Source organism: Nyctibius grandis, chromosome 2 (genome assembly GCF_013368605.1).
Source record: "Nyctibius grandis isolate bNycGra1 chromosome 2, bNycGra1.pri, whole genome shotgun sequence".
In the NCBI taxonomy this organism is placed as follows: Eukaryota; Metazoa; Chordata; class Aves; order Nyctibiiformes; family Nyctibiidae; genus Nyctibius; species Nyctibius grandis.
Genome location: NC_090659.1, coordinates 101976127 through 101997352, shown reverse-complemented (window position 1 = coordinate 101997352; position 21226 = coordinate 101976127). Strand labels below are relative to the sequence as shown.

At 37.3% G+C, this 21226-nt stretch overlaps 1 protein-coding gene across 7 annotated transcripts in view; it reads left to right on the top strand.

Annotated features, from left to right (window-relative positions):
• FRY (FRY microtubule binding protein) overlaps positions 1 to 21226 on the top strand; it is a 241653-nt gene that overhangs the window by 169355 nt on the left and 51072 nt on the right. For 5 of the 7 annotated variants that reach the window (XM_068417918.1, XM_068417929.1, XM_068417900.1 and 2 more), the window contains 10 exons: positions 142 to 398; positions 2394 to 2540; positions 6088 to 6256; positions 7015 to 7105; positions 10080 to 10162; positions 13332 to 13482; positions 14051 to 14154; positions 17643 to 17828; positions 19882 to 20080; positions 20722 to 20846. In XM_068417918.1, the coding sequence (XP_068274019.1) occupies positions 142 to 398; positions 2394 to 2540; positions 6088 to 6256; positions 7015 to 7105; positions 10080 to 10162; positions 13332 to 13482; positions 14051 to 14154; positions 17643 to 17828; positions 19882 to 20080; positions 20722 to 20846 (1512 nt within the window). The remainder of the gene's footprint in view (positions 1 to 141; positions 399 to 2393; positions 2541 to 6087; positions 6257 to 7014; positions 7106 to 10079; positions 10163 to 13331; positions 13483 to 14050; positions 14155 to 17642; positions 17829 to 19881; positions 20081 to 20721; positions 20847 to 21226) is intronic. The other 2 variants (XM_068417910.1, XM_068417889.1) reach the window with 1 other exon arrangement.

The following is a 21226-nucleotide window of genomic DNA, read 5'->3' as shown; positions in this document are numbered from 1 at the left end:
AAGTATATGCTTTTATATGCTTGTGGTTTGCAAGGTAAAAACCATCAGGTAGTCTAAAACATGTCAGAAATCCAATTTAAACTATGTATTTAAGGTTTCCTTCATAAACTAACATGTCCTTTTCAACTTTTACTATTTTAGAGGTAAGCCAGCGATTTCCAACAACACATCCAAATGGAAGACAGATCATGCTTACCTATCTGCTACCATGGCTTCATAATATTGAACTTGTAGACAACAGACTGCTCCTCCCTGGTTCAAGCCCTACCACTCCAGAAGATGAACTGAAAGATAAGGATGGGGAAATAACAGTCACAAGTGGACTAAAAGGCAATGGCTGGGGCTCTCCTGAGGCCACCTCATTGGTTCTTAATAATCTCATGTATATGACAGCCAAGGTAAAAAAAGCAAAACAAACAAAAAAAAAACCTGTAAAACAATTTCTGAAATAATCAAGCTTATGTTTCTTAAGCAAAAGATCACGATGATTCTATGATGATTCTATGAAAAGGTGTTTAGGTTTCTTCCATCTGATACCAGAAATTTTGCACTGGAACAGTTTGTGCTAATCAGACACTGCCTTCTTTTTTAAAAAATTCCTTCACTTTTAAGGACAATGCTAAAACTGTTCTCTTTCAAAACATGAACAAAGGAAAGTGTTTCACCCTTTTTAAAAAAACTCAATAGTGAGAGCATTAAGGATTATTTATAGAGAAACTAAGTTCAGTTCCCTCATGTATCACCTCTTGGGTTAATGTCTAAGGCAGCAGATGAAAGTTTATTTGGGGGTGAGAATGAGCACCTGGAATTTGTCCCATGGAAGATCTTGTACTTTCTAGGAAACACTTAAATATTCTTTGAGAGAGAGAAAAGGAAAAAATTAGTATAAATTTCTAAGGTGCTAGTTAAAGCATTCTTTTGTAAAAGGTAAGGTATTTTATATCCCAGGTCCTGATAAAGGACATGGGATTCCTTTTGTCCAATTACTTTTTCATGTAAAATGCCTAAGCAGCTGGTGGAGAAGGTACTAGGAATCCGTCTTTTCCTCCTCATTGCTAAGTTGCAGGCTGCTATACTAGTGCACCGTCCCTGCTTTGGCACTGCTTTTGCCAGATTCAGTACATATGTCTAAACTGCTAATACATAAACTCCAGGAAGTAATGCCTGGTACCTATGTCGTATGGGACAGAGTGGTTCACATTTCCTGTCCTGCTCAAGGTTAATCCTCTCTCGAGCAGAATGTCTGTATCCAAGCTACATAGCAGTTGATTCTGTATCTTGCCTCATGTTGAGGCCCTGTAAGTAAAACATAATTATTCTTTTATGTGCATTTTGTCATATGAGCATGTCTGAAGTGATGTGAGGGCTGCACTTCAACCCACCAGAATGTTTTTTTGATACTTGTTGCATACCCAGGGCATGATACTGTCTTGTGAATTATCTGATGGTACAGAGTGTCTAGGATATTGTTAGAGGAATGTTATGGGTTGAAAACAGGTGTGATGCAGTCTCATCTTTACTGACTATCAGCAGCAGTCCTTGGAGTAAGTTGCTTCCAAAACCACACACATTTTTTGTTCCAGAGTGAACATGTATGCTTTCTTCAAACCATATTGATTGACCTAGCTTTGAGGCTGTATGTGTGATAAAGGGACTGGCTCCTGCAAGTGCCACTGTAGATGACAGTAGATGTAGATGCCAGTGACAGTGTAGATGTAGCTAATATGTATTCAATAATTTTCAGTAGAATAGCATGACCTGGAGGTTGCCACTCCTCTCCTAGCAGAATGTCAGTCTGTACAGTGGTTAAAACAGTCTTCTAGAAGTGGGAGCCAAGGATTTTACACAGGAAACAGAACAACTTCAATTTTAGACTCCCACATCCTGGATGCATGCACTAACCATTTAAATGACTGGACAAGAGGGAGTCATTCCTATAACTGTGTCTTGCAAAAGAGAGCAAAAGCTGCTCATTTCCAATGTGAAAGCAAAGGGATGCCTAATGCTTCATTTTGCTAGGATTTACTCAGGAGAGAGGTGCCAAATTGTTCACTACTGTGAAGGCTGAAGCACTTAGGTACAGACATGCAGAAACAGAACTTCAGTTGCTTGAACAAAACCAATAAACTGCTTGATTTTAGGATCACCTTTTGAATTTACATTCCTGAAAGAGGGGTTTTTTTTGTGATTTAATTCTTTCTGTGGATCTGAACCTAAATACTTTTAAATAGAATTTATGCTCTGAAGTCTGTCAGGTAGCTTTTGAAAATATTGTTTTGTCACTTTTTACAGCATTTTACTGTTGGTTTTGCATGAGAAAATGCTACAAAAGAGCATGCCTTAGTTTGGAGGTCTGTGTGTTTCAAGAAATGTATGCCTATGATCCTTTGCAGTATGGAGATGAAATTCCCGGACCAGAAATGGAAAACGTCTGGAATGCTTTGGCCAACAATGAAAAATGGAGTAACAACCTTAGGATAACACTGCAGTTTCTCATTAGTTTGTGTGGTGTTAGCAGTGATACCATCCTTTTACCTTATGTAAGTGTTTGCGCTTTATTTTATTTACTATTGGTTGCACAGGTTTTAATGAAGAAAACAGCTATCACCTGCAGAAAATGAATTTCTATTTCAAAAATAAGAAGTACCAACATATAACACATAGCACACTGTACAAAGTTAAATTGGGGGAATAAATGAGCCAAGAAACTCAAATTCAAGAAAGGAATTGAGTAGTGGGAATCTCAGTCTCCACCAGTGGAGCACACCTCATGTCAAGAGGTGGGCTCCACTCAAGCAAAGAGCAACTTGGCACGTCTGTGTAAGGGGCCAGTAACAGGGACTGCCCACAAATTGCCAGAATGAATAAGAAACAATATTAGAAATATTTTTTCATGTCAGAATAGCATAAAAATATGCAACTTATATATATATTTAAAATTTTATTAAAAAGACAGAATGACTGTTCAGAGGTTAAATAATTTGCATGAAAAATGAAGAGAAGTAAAAATACTAAATGCTTATAGTTTTTCTCGGTAATCAATTAGTTTACAAAGCTATTAGTCAAATTTTGAAAGTCCTTCAAACAATGGATGTTATATCATGAATGGGACATAACATGCTATGATCTTATTAGCTTGTTTGTTAGACGTTCCTACAGAAAAGCATGTAGTTATAAGAAAGTGCTACATTCTCTTCTCCTTTAGCAGACTAAGGCTTTCTGTGGGACATCTCAAGAGGCACAAGATAGCTAACCTTTATAAGCTCCTTACCATATCAGCTTTTGCCTTTGCTTGGCTGTCATGAATTATATAACTGTTCCTGCAACGTGCAAATCAAACTGTGCAGGATATTGTTGTTATTCAAGTTAAAATAAAATCAGGGCTGTCTGAGAAAAGCAAGATGGTCCCATTCCCATGTTCCTTATTGCTCAGTGGCTGCGTGAAACAGAATCTAAATTTAGTAAATTTTCCAGCACAATTACAATATGCTGTTTTAGTAATTAGTCTATTTCTATTGATTTCCCTGAAATAAATTTGAAATTACTATTAATGTGATTAAACATCTAAAAAGCCTCATAAACATCCTTCATTTAGAGTTGCCAAAATAATACTTTGCTTAAAGTGTTTATGAAGACTGCTATGCATAATAGAATAAAGGAAATATAGAAGACCATAAAAATTTTCAAGATGTTGTTAGACATGCTGTTGGTTTCCTTTTGTTTGTAGGGTTTACTGTTCTGTATTCTCAAATCAGTGCATATATATGCAAAGTCAGTGTTGCCTAGCTAATCAAAAGAGGAAAGATTTGAAAGTAGAGTTGCTGTAAGAACAAGCTCAAGGTTTATATGAGAAGAAGACAAAGGAGTTGATCCCAAATATCTTGAGGGTAATGAAGATCTTTCCATCAATTGTGACAGAGTGACAGAGGCTCTCCAGTGCTTTTAGCAGGAGGTTAGATGAGAGACCTCCTAGGTCTTTCTAACCTGACTCATCCTACAATCTATGACAGGCTTGGGATCAGGCCCAAAGGTGGCCTCCATCAGGAGGAGCTGTGTTGGCAGAGAACAAGTGGAAATTACAGAGATTAGAGACTAAATGAGAGCTGTTGTATTTGTAACAGCTTACAAAAGGGATAGGGGCAGTTTTCTAAGAGGAAGGAGTAGTCCTGTGCTGAGTATATGTCTTGCTCCTAAATCTGTAGCCTGATTGGAGATGCCTGATAACCCTGTTGCTTCTTGCCCAGGAGCCCCTCACACACCTCATCCCCCGCTCCAGGTACTTGCCAACCCAGAGCTTTCAACATAACCTTTTTCCAAAACTGCTGCCATCCCACAGCTCTGAGCAGCCTACCCCAAACCCCCTTCCTACCTGTAGCCCTTCTCCTTTCTTCAAATTCTTTCCAACCCTGCTTGCCTCAAAGCCTTGGCTCTCACAGTCCTGTCCTCCTCCAGGACAATACAGCCCTCTTACTCCACGAAGAGAGCAGTCTGTTTTGGCATCTCAGGCTTCATCTGCTCAGCATCCCCTATTTTGCAGGTGGGACTTTTCTGCTCTCCCTCCCAGGCTTCCAGTGGCTGTTAACAAGACAATCAGGTCTTCATTGGTGGCGGCAGCTGACAAGGTTCCTGTGTTTTCTGCCACCCTGTTGGTCTGTGTTTTGTAATGTTGAGTTAAAAGTCTGATTCTCAGATTTTGCAAAAGCTGAAAAAGTTTCTAACTTCTGTAGGAAGCCTGACTGTGCTTATGAGTCACCCCTTAACTGATAGCTTTGTCTGGAGTAGGAAAATACACCAAAATACACCAGGCTTATCACAGGCATCTGCTCAGTGTTTTGATAATGCCCTGGAGTTTACAGATAAGAAATCATACCTAACTCTGCTAACTACACAAGACTGCTGATACCATAAACATGTATCTTCCATTATCATGTACATAACACATACACATTAGTAAATAAAGATAATTTGAACAGTTTATCAGGACTGTTCCAGCTCACCTGGGCTCAAAAGACCACGCAGTTGCAAGATTGCCAGTTTACTCGTCTCCTTTTGGAGCCCTCTGTGCCCCAAGGCAGTCACCAGCTGCTTCATGCCTTCAGCCATCTGTTCTGCCTGTGTGGGTCCAAGCCAAAAGCATGCCTGACGTACATTTTTAAAATTTTTTTTTCCAATCAGCTAAATTCATTGCTTTGTGTCTTATGTTTCCTTTAAGCATTTTTTTCCCAGTGCCCCAGTGCAAATTGCTGAGCTGTCCTTTCTTTCACATATGTACTGAAAGTCTTCTCAGAATATAGTTCAGAACCTCTTTAGCAGAGCCTTAATGTAGGGAACGTGACACCTTCTGGGGTGAAAGAAGCTGGAAGTGGCACTGTGAGCCCAACTAGAAATGAGCCTCGAAAAGGAGGTGGAATTGTATCTGGGAAGTTCCTGGGAAATTTTTAGCACAGTAGAGTAAAAGAGACTTTGAATATGTGCATTTTCTCTACTTTAAGCAAAAGAAAAGGAAAAAAATAAGAGGGAAAGAGAAACAGTCAGGAAGTTATTTTAGTGGAAGTAATTTAAGAGTATAAGAACAGCAATACTTGGGGAGGCCAACAGGCAGTTCAGTGTAGTGTATTAGTTCCACTAGAAGCATCTGTTTTGGGTGGATCTTGCTTTCTAGAATGGAAGTTTGTTCCATTCAGGAGAGTAAGATTCATCTTCATTGGAAATCACATACTCAAACTATAAATCCCTGAGTGTGTTTCAGAGTTAATGCTGATATCCTTAAATGATAGGTACAAAATCAGGTGGGTTTTGTATATGTGTATGTTATATTGTTATATACCTACACAGCTCATTTGTGGATGGTAAGCAAAAACTTTGAGGTAATTAGATCACAGACTCACTCTGCTGGGGAAATGATTTTGGTATCAAAGTGAGCAGTTTTACTTCTGATGAACAAGATGGATGCAGTTATGTGGGTGTGGTGTATGTCCAGGAGTAACATTTGCATTCTGGATCTTTTCAGTCCTGCAGTGTAAATGTCTTGATTTCTTTGGTAATTCACTTTGGACAGAGTTTAATAACTGTTATTTTCTTCTCTAGATAAAAAAGGTTGCAATATATCTATGTCGCAATAACACTATTCAGACAATGGAAGAGCTTCTTTTTGAGCTGCAGCAAACTGACCCAGTGAACCCAATAGTCCAGCATTGCGATAATCCTCCATTTTACCGTTTTGCTGCCAGTAACAAAGCCTCAGCTGCAGCTTCTGGTATGACCTAAATATACTTTCAGTTATGTTCTCCTGCTCTTTCCAGTCTTCATCTCTTCTAAAAAACAACCTCTTAGTTTTGCACCATTCAGATCTGTGTATATATATAGTGCAGGTTTCAGGGCCTTGTTGCACATGTAAATTATAGTTCTTTTTGATTCCTAATGTTGTATATGCTTTCTAAATATGTGGTTAATTCTCTCAACTATTTTAATAGGATATTGCCAATGTTTGGTGCTGTTCAGAACTCTTATGCGGTGGTTCTTCTACCACTAGTTTCTCAGAACAAAAAGTCATCACCAGTGCTGTGATTACGGCAGACACACCAAAGCAGCACAGTTTCCTGAAAACAGACAGCCTCAACTGTGTGGCAATTCTGTTTTCAAAGGTGAAAGGCTATTTCTAAGCTGCAGTAATCAAAGATACATGAGACACCCACCCCAAATTCAACCTTGTCAATGTTTTACCAAATTCTTTAAAAAACAATAGGTTATGTCATCTAAGAATAAGCTTAGTTCAAAGAGTGGAAGTGCATCATTATGTTAATCTACCCCTCAAAGCATGTAAATTTTACACCAGTCAGCCATGCAAGCAGGTCCTGTTTTGTAGAGGTAACAGTGTTCATTCATATGTACAAGTACTTGCAGGATGATCACTTTGACTGTAGCTGCTAAAAAAATAAAGTTATGGTCTTTTATTGCTTTGGAAATACTGGCTGCTGTACATAACAGGTGTTCTTATTGACATCTCATATACAGGAACCACCTCTAGCAGTAACACTGTTGTAGCTGGCCAAGATAGTTTTCCTGATGTAGAGGAGAACAGAATGGTGAAAGAGACTGATGAAAGGTTTGTGGTTTGTTTTTTTGTCCTCCAAAATGTATCCATTTTCCTAGGCTAAGGGTGAGATGTTGGGCAAAATTCTGCATTGTTTTGTGAGGAACTCTGATGCTTGGCCTGATCCTAAGTGGCGTTATCCCAGTAAGACCATTTTAAAATGAGTGTATGTGAAAAAAAAAAAAAAAAAAAAAAGCTGTCCACATGATTCTAGTTCGAGTGTTGTTTGGTAATACATTGAGGAGGCACATCTGTTAAACCTACGTTGAATAAATTGTGCTAAGTAGATTGTGGTTTTGTAGCAATTATCCACAAAGGAGAAAGAAAATCAAGTGTGTACCAAATAATGACTATTAAAATCTTTATTAAAAATCAGGTCTGATCACACCTTTTGATTTCATGGACAGCGAGTAAAATTTAGTATGCAGATTTGTATCCATGATTGCAAGGACACCTCCTTTGTCTGGACAAAATGTCTTACACAGAAAAGCTACATAAAATATTTTTATTAGAAATCATACATTCAGTTTATTCTTTTACTACTTATGGCACATACTGATAAATGATGGACCCATAAATGCAAAGCTTAAGGGCCATCAGATCTGCGAGCGCAGACAGATATATATTTCTTCTCTCACTGAAACCCTCTTATTTTTGAAGAGGCTTTGAATGACTTCTAATAGTGTTAATTAGTAAGTACATTAGTATTACGTTAGTCTGTTGTTCCTGATAGTCGCTAGTATCACTTCAGTAGTCCAGTCCACCTTCCACAAGTTCAGGGCTTAGAGGTACAGAGACAACTATGTGAGCAAACTTTTCTGTACTTCAGAACCTTTTGAGTCACAGAATCACAGAATCACAGAATCACAGAGTGGTTGTGGTTGGAAGGGACCTCTGGAGATCATCTAGTCCAACCCCCTGCCAAAGCAGGTTCCCCTAGAGCATGTTGCACAGGGTCATGTCCAGGCGAGTTTTGAATATCTCCAGCGAAGAAGACTCTACAGCCTCCCTGGGCAGCCTGTTCCAGTGCTCTGCCACCCTCAAAGTAAAATAGTTTTTCCTGATATTGCCTTTTACACGTTATAAACATGAGTAGCATTTTATCAGGTTAGTTATGTCTGCCTGCTAATTTAAATGTAAGTAAAAAATGGCACTCAGTACTAAGTAAGGTTTCAAAGTGATAGGAAAGAGGATTTGACTCAAATGATGGTTTTCAGCATATGCACTAGAAATGTACTTAAAAGGAAGATAAAACCATTTTTGCTCTGGATTAATTTTTTATTATTCTTTGCGTAAATATTTATGACTATATAGTTTTAAGTTAGATTTTTGTTCAGGTGATTTGCAGATAAGTTGAGCAAAGTTCATCTCCTGCTATACTTTAAATCTAACTGTGTTTTCAGGGTTTCTTGTCTTATGTAAATTTTAAATGTGACTCCAAAAAGATTTTTGGCATTCAAATCAGCCAGAGTCTATATGATAAAAATGAAAGGAAGATTACAAAGTTCTGATAGTGATATCCTCATTCCTAGTGAAAGACTTCTCAGAAAAAAAAGTAAAATAATTTGCCTGAATTCATTGCTGGCATTTACATTATCAAAAACACTAGAAGCTATAAGTGCGTCTACACTTCAAAACCAAGGTGTCAATCTTACAATGTCCGTTAATATCCACTGTATGTGTGAAGACCTGTAAATAATGTTTACAGAAGGTAATAGATTGTAAACAAACTATTCTTATAAATGTGGGCATTTTTGGAATGAATATGAAGCTAATCAGTAGATGTCTGGTTTTATGTTGACACAAGGTGATGTAAAATGCCCTGCTCTCAAGTCATTTCTATGACCTTTATTCTCCGTTTGTTTCATACAGGATAGAATTCATCTCTGCGTATTTCTTTATATCTTTTCCTTAACTTTATTCTTCTTTTATCTTTTTTATTTTTTTAGGTATTCCAGATAAATATGTCAGTAGTTGTCAGTTTGTACGCATTTATTAAAGGAATTTATTAAAATATAGGAGAAAAGATACTGAAAAGATAGAAAAGGGAAGAATTAAGATGGCTCATGATGCCTTTTTGTCACCTTTACAATGAATTTATTGTGCCCTTATGATACAGGCATGCTTTGGAAACAGCATAATATGTCAATGTATAATTAAATACCCTGCAAAAATATGTATGCACATTAGTAAGAAATTGAATTGAATGTTCCATAGAGAACTTTCAGCCTGGTTTTGTTTGATATAGTTGTTTTAACGTGGTTATTTGTAATTAATTTCCTAGCTTTGCAGCAATGATGATGTTTTTACATCCTCGCTAGTGTGTAAGGCTCCTGCCTGACTCCTCTCCCTCCGCTTCAGGCCTGATTACACTGACAGCACAAGGAGCAGGAGGAAGCCAAAGGAGATCACCAGTAAAAATTAGTTTATCATGGATCTGTGGCAGATTTGAGCACAGCTGTGAACAGTTTGTTCTGGCTCTCATATCCCTTAATTTCTCTGCTAGATCTTCTCTGACAGTTCCTGGATTTTCCTCTTGAAGGGTGATCTGCTGCAGCTTTTCCTGCTTGATACTTGTGCGGGCTTGACTTTGGACTATTCAGTCAGTTACTGTTTTAGCAGGTTGCCAGAATTTTACCCATGAACATAGGCTGTGAAAAAATACTAGCTGTGAACAGTTTATATCTCAGTTCAGCCCTAGCACAGTTTCTTGCTTCAAGAAAATCACACCTTTGCAGCAAGAGCATTTTCTCTCTGCTAGATTTTAAAAGCTTGTGTCACAGAAGCACACTGTTAGAACTTCTCAGAAACTGGCTGCAAAAATGTTCTTTTGTGGAAAGAAACAGCATTGCATTCACATTGCTGTCTCTACTTCCATATAAAAGTGCATGCATAAGGAAATGTTTTTTTTTCCTAGAGTAAGCATACAGTCCAGATGTTTAATGTCAGTCTGTGTTTTTAATGAGGATTTTTCTTGTATTTGAAGGTTCAGTAATGTAATCAGAGCACATACCCGACTAGAATCAAGGTACAGTAATAGCTCCGGAGGATCTTATGATGATGACAAAAGTAAGTTCTATTATTCAATTTGATGAAATCTCTGGTGTTTTGGTGGGAGAGGAAAACATTCTTATGACTGGTGGAGGCTCTCTGTATAAGTTCTGTATGAACAGTAATGTAGCATCACCATACAAGGAGCGTCTCTATTTTACCTTCATACCTCATTTAACTAATCTATTATTTCCTTTGTTTAATCGTGGGCTTAGTCAAACCTAATTAAAGGCCAGAGAACTACACAGAAGGCAGCAGCAGAGAGTCCTCCAGACAGTAACACCTTGAACCATTCATACATGGCAAGGCAAAAGATTTCCAAGAGTATTACAGCGAGTCCACCTGTGCCCTTCACCAGTATTTCCCTCCAAATCAAGTGCTTTTGTATGAGCATGAAGAAGAGATCCAGGAGTTTCCAAAAATGAGGCCTTATCTCCTCTTTAGTTTTTCTCTGCTGCCTGCAACCAGTTTTTGGCTGCTCTATGCAAACCTGTGTTAGAGGGAAGAGTGAGGTGGGGCTCCTGAGCACACTTGTTCTTTATGTACTTCTGCTCAACAGACTATAAATGGACACTTGATGCTCAGCAGAGATTCCAAAGAAAATCAAGATATTTCTGTCAACTATTGAATGACAGTGTAAATTTTAGGAGTTGGATGGTTTGAATTCATTTCTGGAGTGAATTGTAAGGAAGCCAATATACAGATTTTGGTTAGGCCCGAACCACGTGTAAAAAAGGCAAGACCTTTTTATAGACTTTCATCTCTGGCTTAATAAAGCTATGCCAAATAATATAGAGGTTATGATGTCTTGTCTTGGTGCTATGGGCACCATTTTGTTACAGTATTTTGACACAGAAAGTAAACATTTTATATATTCTTTAATCCAAGTAATTTTTTAGCAACACTCTTCTGCAAAATATGGAAACACCACCAAATACAATACGACAGGATAATTTAATGTATATGAACAACTATTTTTCATAATTATGAAGCACAATATTTACAAAATGTGTCTATGTACATAGTGCAGTATTTAAATACACAAAAAAGTGTGCAACATATTAAACTCAGTGGCTTTTAGTACACTAGTCTTGTTTTTTTTATAGCTTTCTAGTGCTGCAGCTACTAAAAATTCTTCAGCAGATGTTAATTGGAGCATCAGCACTAATCTGATCTGCATGAGCAATCTTTCAAAACAGAACAAAGTTTTGAAAGAGCTTAGGTTTTGACAAGAGCTTAGAGTAATAAAAGGTTAAAAGCTACTGAAATTTTCTTTGCTCTTTTGGAATGTCTCCTCAAGACAGTGTCCAAATGTTTTTTTCCTGCCTGTACCTGCAAGCTTTGTAGTACTGTGAGTATTTATGCAAGGTTTGCTTCTCACAGGGGTTCCTTCCGCAAATATACAAATACCTAGATGTAAAATAAAGTACATTTTACTTAGCTACTGACATTTATATAGAACTCTAAAAAGAAAGAGTAATTCTTATACCATTTGCCATTCTACAAGATAAATAATGCAACCTGTGTTAAGAAAGTGCAACTTATTCCCTCTGGCAGGCAGCCCAGGCTGCAAAGGAGTTGGTGGTATGACTTCTTTCTTCTCTTCAGCCTACTTGAGCATATGTGTATTGCTGAGTATATAAATAGGGAACACAGCTCTGCAGCACAGAAACTTTTTTGTTCAGGCAAAAGTTGTATGTTGAGGTGCAAAGTGCTTCTTTTTTTTTTCTCAGTCTGCACATAAACCTGTGAGAACATGAGTGAGGAGCTAGGTGTTAGTGTAGACTTCATGATGCAGTTTTACGTGAAACTCTTAAAGTGATAGTAATAAATGGTGACCATGCAGTGCTTTTTATGTGAAAAGCATCTGGCAAACATTATCTGGTTATTCCTTAGAAGATGAATATGTGAAAATGCTATACTTTGCTACATTTTTAGGTCAGTTTATTATTCTTTATCTATAACTAATAAATCATCCTCCAGAGGATGAGAGAAATAAGTAGAGGTCTAAATCATAAAGATCTAAAGAGCTCCTTGGATGACTGACACTGAAGAACAGGAATGATAAATTTGGCATTTTAGTAATGATTGGAGGAGCAGCTACTGCTCCTGAAGGGCTCCTGAAGATCTGGAAACCTGAAGACATTTTGTCAAAACCAAGAAGTGGTATGCATTAGAAAAAGCTAGCTCTAATACTTTTGGCATCAAAACAGTTTTGTTTCCTGTGGCAAAGTAGACAAGCATCAGATACATGCTGTTAGAAAAAGGAAAGTGCTGAGAGTTTCTAACCTACCTAAAATGCAAAAGTGTAACAAAAAAAAACAGAGAAAAAAATAATGCTCTCATTAAAAATTCACAAAGGGCAATGTTTGAATATATATCAAGAACAGGGCTGGAAAGAATACTTTCCATGGCAGTGTATTGCAGACTGCCAGACCTGAGAAATAAAAACTGACCAATGGAAAAATCTAGAAGAATGAGAGGGAACAAAATGCAGAAGAGATGAACAAAACTGTGCAGCTGAGAGAAGACAGAAAGTGGTGGAAATAACTTACTTGACCCACATCATTGCAGATATCCAGATGGAAGAAAAAAATCTATTGCTTATTAACATACAGCAGCTGTCATACTGAAGCAAAGTTAAATACATCTTTGAGAAATTCAAGAGATAATTCATCCCTGTTGAAAGAAAATTACCCTGAAGATGGTTTTTGCATTCCTTATGCCTCCTTGCTAATTCAGGACATTTAACTTCTGCTTTTGTAGCATCACTCAGCAGGGCATTGGTGAGGAGTTGCAAGAATGTGTCACTGGTACGCGGCTCCTTGCAGCAGATGGCTTCCGACAGCAGCTTTGTTGGCTGAACTTTTCTCTCATTTTTGAAGAGAAAGTCTGTTGCTTGGTGCTTTTGATCCAAAGCTGCTAAGTGACAGCAGGTATTCAGCTGCAGCTCCTATCATTCAGTGCTATCTGCCTGGAATCTGTTTAATTTCCAGCAGCGTGAAAGAGGGATTAAAAATGCATCACTTGTTATTGAACACAGGAATTTGCAAACCTCATGTCATCTTATCACATTATTCCAGACAGCTGAGCTGATACATTTGCATAAACTCTATTTTATTATTTCTCCAAAATGGGTAACCAGACTTGTTTTTTATGCACTCTGTTTTAATGCTTTTCCATGCAGATGATCCTGTTTCTCCATATACAAGCTGGTTATTGAATATTGTTGAAACCAAACAACCACATCCCCTGCCCATGCCTTACAATGGAGGATGCTGGGCACCACTTGTGGACTACCTCCCAGAAACCATCACACCCCGGGGACCCCTTCATAGGTGAGCAGTTTCTCATTCTGACATTTCAGACAGTGAGATGTTTCCTCTTACTGGTTGACCAACACCAATCCAACTGTCTTACCACTCAGAACATCTGAAAATCATACCTTCAATTTCTGCTGATTTCCAGTGCTAAAGTCAACATGTAATGAAGGCTTGCAATTCTACCAGATTGCTACCAGAAAGCCTATTTACAATGCAGGACATCACTTTCTGATAAGAATCAGCCTGAAGAAACAACTAAAACAGAAAAGGAGAATTTCTCTTTCCCAAGCCTTTGTGGCTGTTATTCATAGTACTTTCCCCCCTTGATCTTTTATTGTAACTAGGCTATGCATATTCTGAAATTCTTCTACGTTATTTGTACTGACAGTAATAGTGTTCTTTTCAGTAATGGGTACTTACCTGCTTAATACTGTAACTAAGGTGCTTCAGCATTAAACATATTGAGAAGAAATGCTACAAACTTGAAAATTTAGAGTTTGTTTATTTCTTCAGAAATAGCCATCATATTACTGTTTTCCCATCTCAAATAGGTTTCAAACTGATACTGTGATTTCATTTCCAGGTGCAATATTGCTGTCATCTTCATGACTGAGATGGTAGTGGATCACAGTGTGAGAGAAGACTGGGCTCTTCACCTCCCTTTATTGCTACATGCTCTCTTTTTAGGTAAGACTGACAGAACAAGAAATAAAATATAAATGTACTCCTGTCCTTTTATTTTAGTTTTACTGAAATTGTAGAGTTGTGTTTCTTATGTTTTTATGATTTCCTAAAAAAAAAAAAAAAACCCTGAGGCAGTTACAGTCTGTGAATTAGTCTCAAAACTTTGAAGCTTTTGAATATTTTGACCAATTTCACCCAAATTTGAGAGGTTGGTAGAAATTTGAAGATGATTGACTTCCTAGAATATCTCTAAAAAAGAATGTAACCCCCATCCTGCAAGAAAGGCAGGTGAAACTCAGCCTTTGTACAGTCTGGTTTGTGATGGGCAGCTGGGCAGTCAGCACATGCCTTAGACCTGGACTACACACATCAGTCCTCTCTCTTGCCTTTGCAAAAATATTATGTAAGACAGCTGAGCTTACTGTACTGCAGAGATAGTGAAGGTAGGACACAGACCACTGGAAAGCAAGCTTCATTCATTTCTCTGCTAATGGAATACTTTTTATTGTCAGTGTCTTCCCTAATATACTGAGCTTAGAGGCACTGCTTTTTCCCCACTGCTGTGTCTGTTCTTGACCGTAACACAATTCAACTGAAGGGTGATACCGTCCTTATCCTACCACTTAACATTATGAAAAGTGAGTGGCCTAATTTTTTAGCACACAAGAGTATTTAGCATTATAAAGCCATTCCCTGACTTTCATTGTTGATAAATACTAGTTTTCACAAATAAATACACCCAGACACTTGTGAAATAAATTTATTATAACTGGAGATCACAGTCCACTTCTATTTCAGTCACCACAGTTACCACTAAGTCTGTTCACTGGCAATCTGGGAAGAGTCTGTTTTTCAGCACGCAAAAAAGATCAAATTGGGAGGTTACAGCACAGTGTTAGAATATATGTGATATATTTCAGTATATAGTTGAAGAAGATACCTCATTCTCCTTTTCTGCTACCTGTTACCAACTGTTCTGTTTGAAATTTTTTCATGAAATAGGGTTTTTTGGAGAATGCACATTCATGGAACACTGAAGTTTTGTATATTAGTACATTGATTTCAACAAAATTCTAATGAAACACAATAACAGCCAGAACCATGTTGGATGGGGCTTCCAGTGTCAGTTTCAATACAACATTTCACATATATTCTTCACGTAAAAGTTTTATCTATTTTGTGGCTGCCCATAACAATTTTTTACTTCTTTTTTATATCGTTGTGAACTTTCTAAGTGTAAGAGGGAGCTGAAAGAGAACTGGATAAGTGTATGAATCAAATCAATTACCTTCAACTGATCAAACAATATCTTTAGTATGATTTGTAACAACTGTGAGAAAACTGGTGCTTCCAGTTAGAAATTCTCACAAGAATAAATGAATAACTTAAGACAGGATTAGTATGCAGCAGGGTGGCCATTTCAGTTAAGACAGCTTTAAGGAGCCATCAGGGAGCCATGCAAATAAACATATGCAGAAACAGAATTATGTTATTAGTAATCCATTATAAAAGTATCTTTACTGATTTGTTCATGCAATAATGTTTCAACATTACATTATTTCATAAGAAATAAATAGAAATTTATTAATAGCATTTGAGACAGTCCTTTGGCTAAGAACTCTCAATTCTCAAATGTGAAATTAAAGCTAAATGTAACTGGTCTAGTGGTAAATAAAATAATGAGATCACAGACTCCAGGCTTCAAGTTCTGTTTCTCTAGAGTTGTTATACCTCCTGTGGAAAATTTTTCTATATTTTATAGTAGAGCTCTGTTGTGATGGTGTAAGGAAGTCAAGCTATACATGTTAGCCAAACGTATGAATGTGATTGATTGAAAATGAAGTATTTTTGTCGTGTTGGAATGTGAGCAGGCAGATGCATCTGACCAAAAAGGAAACTAGAAACTGGTATGGCAGCTAGCTGGAGAGCCTGTATCCTTCCATTTATTGGAAGGAGTGAGAAAATACAATGGAAGAATTTTGCAATGTATGTGTTTAATAGGCTATTAAATGGTGTGTAATACTGATAGTGAAGTAGAGAAGCAGACTGCTGGTGTGAACCTGCCTATCTCAGTAGTGCATGAAAATCACTGCTGTTTAAAAACTCCTTTGCAATCAGTGTGAAATAAGTTGAGCAGCTAGACTCCTTTCCCATGGAAATGTGTCACATCACAGAAGTTTACCCTCTCAGGAACTCTTCCAAGTTAAGAAAGGGCCCAGCACTGGACAAGCACAAAGACTAAACTGTCCTTCTTACTTCATAGTTAGCATACCTATGTCAACACTTTCATACAACCCTAGGATTTAACAGGATTTCAGTCACAAGTGATGCCAATATAGAATTTATTTTCAACTAAAAGAACTTTTTAAGTTCTTTTCAGTGTATGTTAGAACAGGGTAGGATGGATTCATTATCTCCTGGCACGTGGAAGGAAATGGAGAAAGGAGAATAGAAGCAGAAACCTGAAGAAGCTGAAAAAGAGGTGGGGAGGTTGGCCGTGGTTCTGTTGGAGGAGGCTGTGGGGAGATGAGTAAGACCAAGGATCACAGGACCTCCAAAGACATGCCCATAGGGTCCAAAGACACACTGTTCAGACTATGACAGTATGAGCAGGTTAATTTTTGCAGGCCAGACAAGAACCAGCGTGACTGGAGTATATTAGAAAATACCTGACTTGAAAGACCTGTTGGCTGCTGCACTTAGAGTAATGAAGGAGCTGCTTTTTAAAAAGTAAATATATCCTGAGAAGAGAGGAGCTAAAGAAGAAAACAGTTCCATTTTTCAGCACTGAAACTGCCCCTAAACAGAAGAAAGTATTTGCAAATATCCTGGAAGATACTGAAATAGAATTGAAAAGAGATTACTACCACAGACTGCAGTTTATTTTACAAACATCTATTTCCTTTATATTTGTAATTTGTGGTTTATTCACATTCTGTTAAAATCCTACAAACAGCAGTAGGGCTAACCAGATTAGTGTCTTTCAGTGGTAGACCTTCAGTTTCAGTTCTGCACCCTGAGCTAGTGGCTAATTTCTCATGCTACTCACTGGTAGCTGAAGTTCTTTTTCAAGGGATTTTGTCCATCAGTTCCTTTCTTAATAAGTCAGTATCTATAGTTTGTACTCATTGTAAAACTGATGTCTCTGCAAGAAAGCCAGATACGGAGGTAAGCAATGTAATTACAACCACCACCAAGAATTTCTCATCTTTAGAGGTTTTCCAGCCCTCTCAAATTAACACTACAGTGAGACAGAATGCATAAAGTTGTGTTGCCATGCACTGTTTTGTACCTCCTGTATGGGACCTCAGCCTGGGAACTAAACATACACATCCATTTGAAGTAACACCAGTAACTGTGTCCAGAAATACTGCATCTTTTGTTTGTTTGCACTGTTACCATGAACTGCCTTGGAATTTTCACTATCTCTGGAATGTGAACTTGTTTATTGTTACTTCATATTCAGTGATTGCTGTAACCTTTTCTTTTAGGTCTTGACCATTACCGCCCTGAGGTCTTTGAACACAGTAAAAAGTTACTGCTTCACCTTTTGATTGCATTGTCTTGCAACAGCAGCTATCAAGCCATTGCATCAGTGCTTCTTCAGACCAGAGAGATGAATGAGACCAAGACTCTGACAGTACAACCAGCATACTTACCTGAATATCTTTATACAGGTAGTAAAGCAAAAGAAGAAAAAAAGAACATTGCGTTATACTGTGAGGTTTTTGAAAGTAGGATGTCGAGGTTACGTGACAAAATATAACAGTTTTGATAAATTGAAGTGATAAAGTGGTAAATATGAACAGTTCCCGTTAATATTAATACCATGTGAACTACCCTAGAGATGTGCCCAAATCATTATTAGGTAACTTTTCATGATAATGAGAAAGCTATTTGATGTAAGGCAAAAATATATAATGTAGCATTTTAAACATTAATATGGCTAATATAACTTCCTAACTTCCCCCTCAGGGAGCCAGGAATGCTTTGAATGAGGGCAATCACTCTTCAACCTTCAAAAGAAATGAATAAATAATTCCAACACAGGAAGAGCAGCAAGATTATGCAGCTCAGAATTTCCATTATTAAGTTAAATTTCACATGATACACGCCCTCCTTTATATCACAGATGATACACTTCATTTCTGTCCTGAAAGCTGTTTCTGCATTAGGAGGCTTACTTCAGACCTCTGCTGAGATGGGTGCTCTGTTAACTTTTAGCAATTTACCTGTTTTTAAGGGGTTTGTTGGGAACAGTTTGTAGAAAGCAGCCAGTTAGATTTACTATTATCATGTAATATTACTAAAAGCAAGCATGCTGTTGAGATTGGAAGGAATCACAGAACAATTGTAGTGTTATAGAGGTAGGATTAGTTGTTTGGGAGAGGGTGAGGAACTTCACGATACAGTGAGAAATTAAAAGGAGAGGTAATCAAATTAGTGGCATTTCCATGGTTCCTTAGGAATATAACCAAATGTAATAAATAGTTTGGTTTTATAAACAATATTACTTGATAATTAATTGTTACATTTTATGAGCTACAAAAGAATATTTTCAAGTAATGAGAAGAAGGGATAGGTATTTCAGATCAATGAATTAATTTGGCCTTTTTAGGTTTCATTCTGAATAAAGTCCATGCAAAATTACCTCACAAGTAAATTTCCCATGTTGAGTTGTGTAGATCTTTTCCTATGCACGTCCGTGAATTATTAAATGCAGAATAAAATTCTTTCTTACATTAAAATTATATTACTGCTTTTCTGTCAAAATAAAAAACTTTTCATTCCTGTCTCTGAAAAACAGAGGCCCTGTGTCTGGGCCTCTTAAGTCCAAGAAGTTATCAAAACATTGTATTTGGATTCTTTTTTTATCAGCTAACATAAAGAGTGAGAGTGTGGGTAAATAGCTACAGCAAAGAACCCTACTTGAAAAATACTTTGGCTCAGATTCATTCCACATAAAGCCAGGCAACTAAATTAAGAGCCTCCTGACCTGCAATGGATTTTGTCAGTAGAGAGGCCACTCCTGCTCCCAGGCTTCTTGCAAGTCTAGTTGTTCTGCTGGAGATAACAGCCTAAGATGACTAGCAGTCTAACCTTAAGAAAACAGGTCTTAGTTTCTAATTGCAGCTCTGAAGTTGTGCAGCAAGCTTTTGATTTAGCAGAACCCTTACTCAGATGCTTAACCTTAATGCTAAAAATATTTAGTATGAGTAGTCCAATGTTTAGTTACTAAAGGTGTTGAACAGAAGCCTTAAATATTTGTGTCTCAGTTTCCATTACATTTGTAAAATTAGGACAACATCACTATCCTAAAAATTCCACCCTGCAGAGTTTTTTTTCCTCACCAGATTATCCCAGAGAAGTGAGCTGAACTTTGCATGTACTTAGCCAACTTCAAAATTCACTTTACAGAAAGATGTAGTTCTGGTTGTAAAATGCCATGAAACATTTGTTTTTCAAGTACTGTAGCCCTCATGCAGTAAAAAAAAAAAATCTTGACTTTGGTATTTTTCATTTTTTATTGGATTCTTCACATTTAGAAACGGTACCATTTGTACTCTCATTGGCAGTTGAGGGTTGTTGTGTTCTGCAGGTTTCCCTCATGTTTCCCTGTAGGAAGGTTTCTGCTGCTGACTCTGAAAAGAGCTGCTTGGCAGATGCTTTCATCTATGATGCTGGCCCAACAGTGCATTCCATCTTTATCTTCTCCCTTTCGGCTGGCAGGTGGCTTTGACTTTCTGCGGGAATACCAGTCGTCTCCGGTGCCAGACTCTGGCTTGAGCTCCAGTTCCACCTCCTCTAGTATCAGTCTGGGAGGCAGCAGTGGAAATCTCCCACAGATTACACAAGAGGTTGAGGACATGGACACTGCTGCTGAAACAGATGAGAAAGCAAGCAAATTAATTGAGTTTCTGACAACCAGGTAATGGAGATAAGAAGAGGTTACGTTGATACTCGAAACCCATACTTTAATGTATTCTCTACAATTATCTGCAGCAACTTAAAGACTCAAGGGAAAATGACTGATCTTTTACAGTAATTACAGACTCCCATTCCTCTTTTACTGATACCTATAGAAGTAGGTAGGTACTTAAAAGCATAACAGTGTCAGGAATGAGAGAAAAAAATCTTGCCTGACAGGAATAAAATGTTTAATTGACTGAAAGTATTATGTTCAACAATGAAATAATGGAAGAAGACAGTTTTATTATTATAAAATTAGACAGGAAGTGTACAGGGCATAGTCAAAGGCCATGGTGAAACTAATATTAACTAGTGACTGCAGCCAGCAAATCCTAGGTGCAATGTTAAATTAAAAAACAGGGATTTGTTTATGCTGCTCTCTAGATGGTTTAACATATTTTAAAATAGAAGTTTTGTAAAATACAGCATAGGAATATTTATTTATTTGTATTTTGCTCATAAAATTCTGTTCAGTTGCATGTTTTCCAGGCTATGGACCTGGAAATATCTAATTGCCTTTACAGTTTATAAATTTTAACTGATTACATTTATTTCAGATAACTCATAGAAATTTTGCACTTTGTTGTGTATTTCTTTAAGGGCATTTGGTCCACTTTGGTGCCATGAAGATATCACACCTAAAAATCAGAACACCAAGAGTGCTGAACAGCTTACTAATTTTCTGCGTCATGTTGTATCTGTATTTAAAGATTCCAAGTCAGGTAGTAAGTTTTTTTCCTTTCATAACTAAAAGAATATTCTCTCAAGGCCACACTGAATGTTTATCCTGTGATTTAGGAGATCTGCTTATGCAGTAGCACGACATATTTTATGTCTTAACAAGGATGTATGACATATGAAAGAACTGCTTTAAAAAAATCATGTTAGATTGGACTGTGGCTGAATGTTAAATCAAACATTTCTTCAAAGCTTGTGGTAGAAAGCCTTTTGATTGATTCTACCAGATAAAAACTCCTCTATGTCCTGTTCGTAAAATACCTCACAGTTACTAAGTAAATGTACTTTGTTAATTTCTTCTGGCAATTAAAGTTTAGTTTTAATTTATTATGTTTTTAGAGCTTAGGAAATGTACTGATTGTATTTT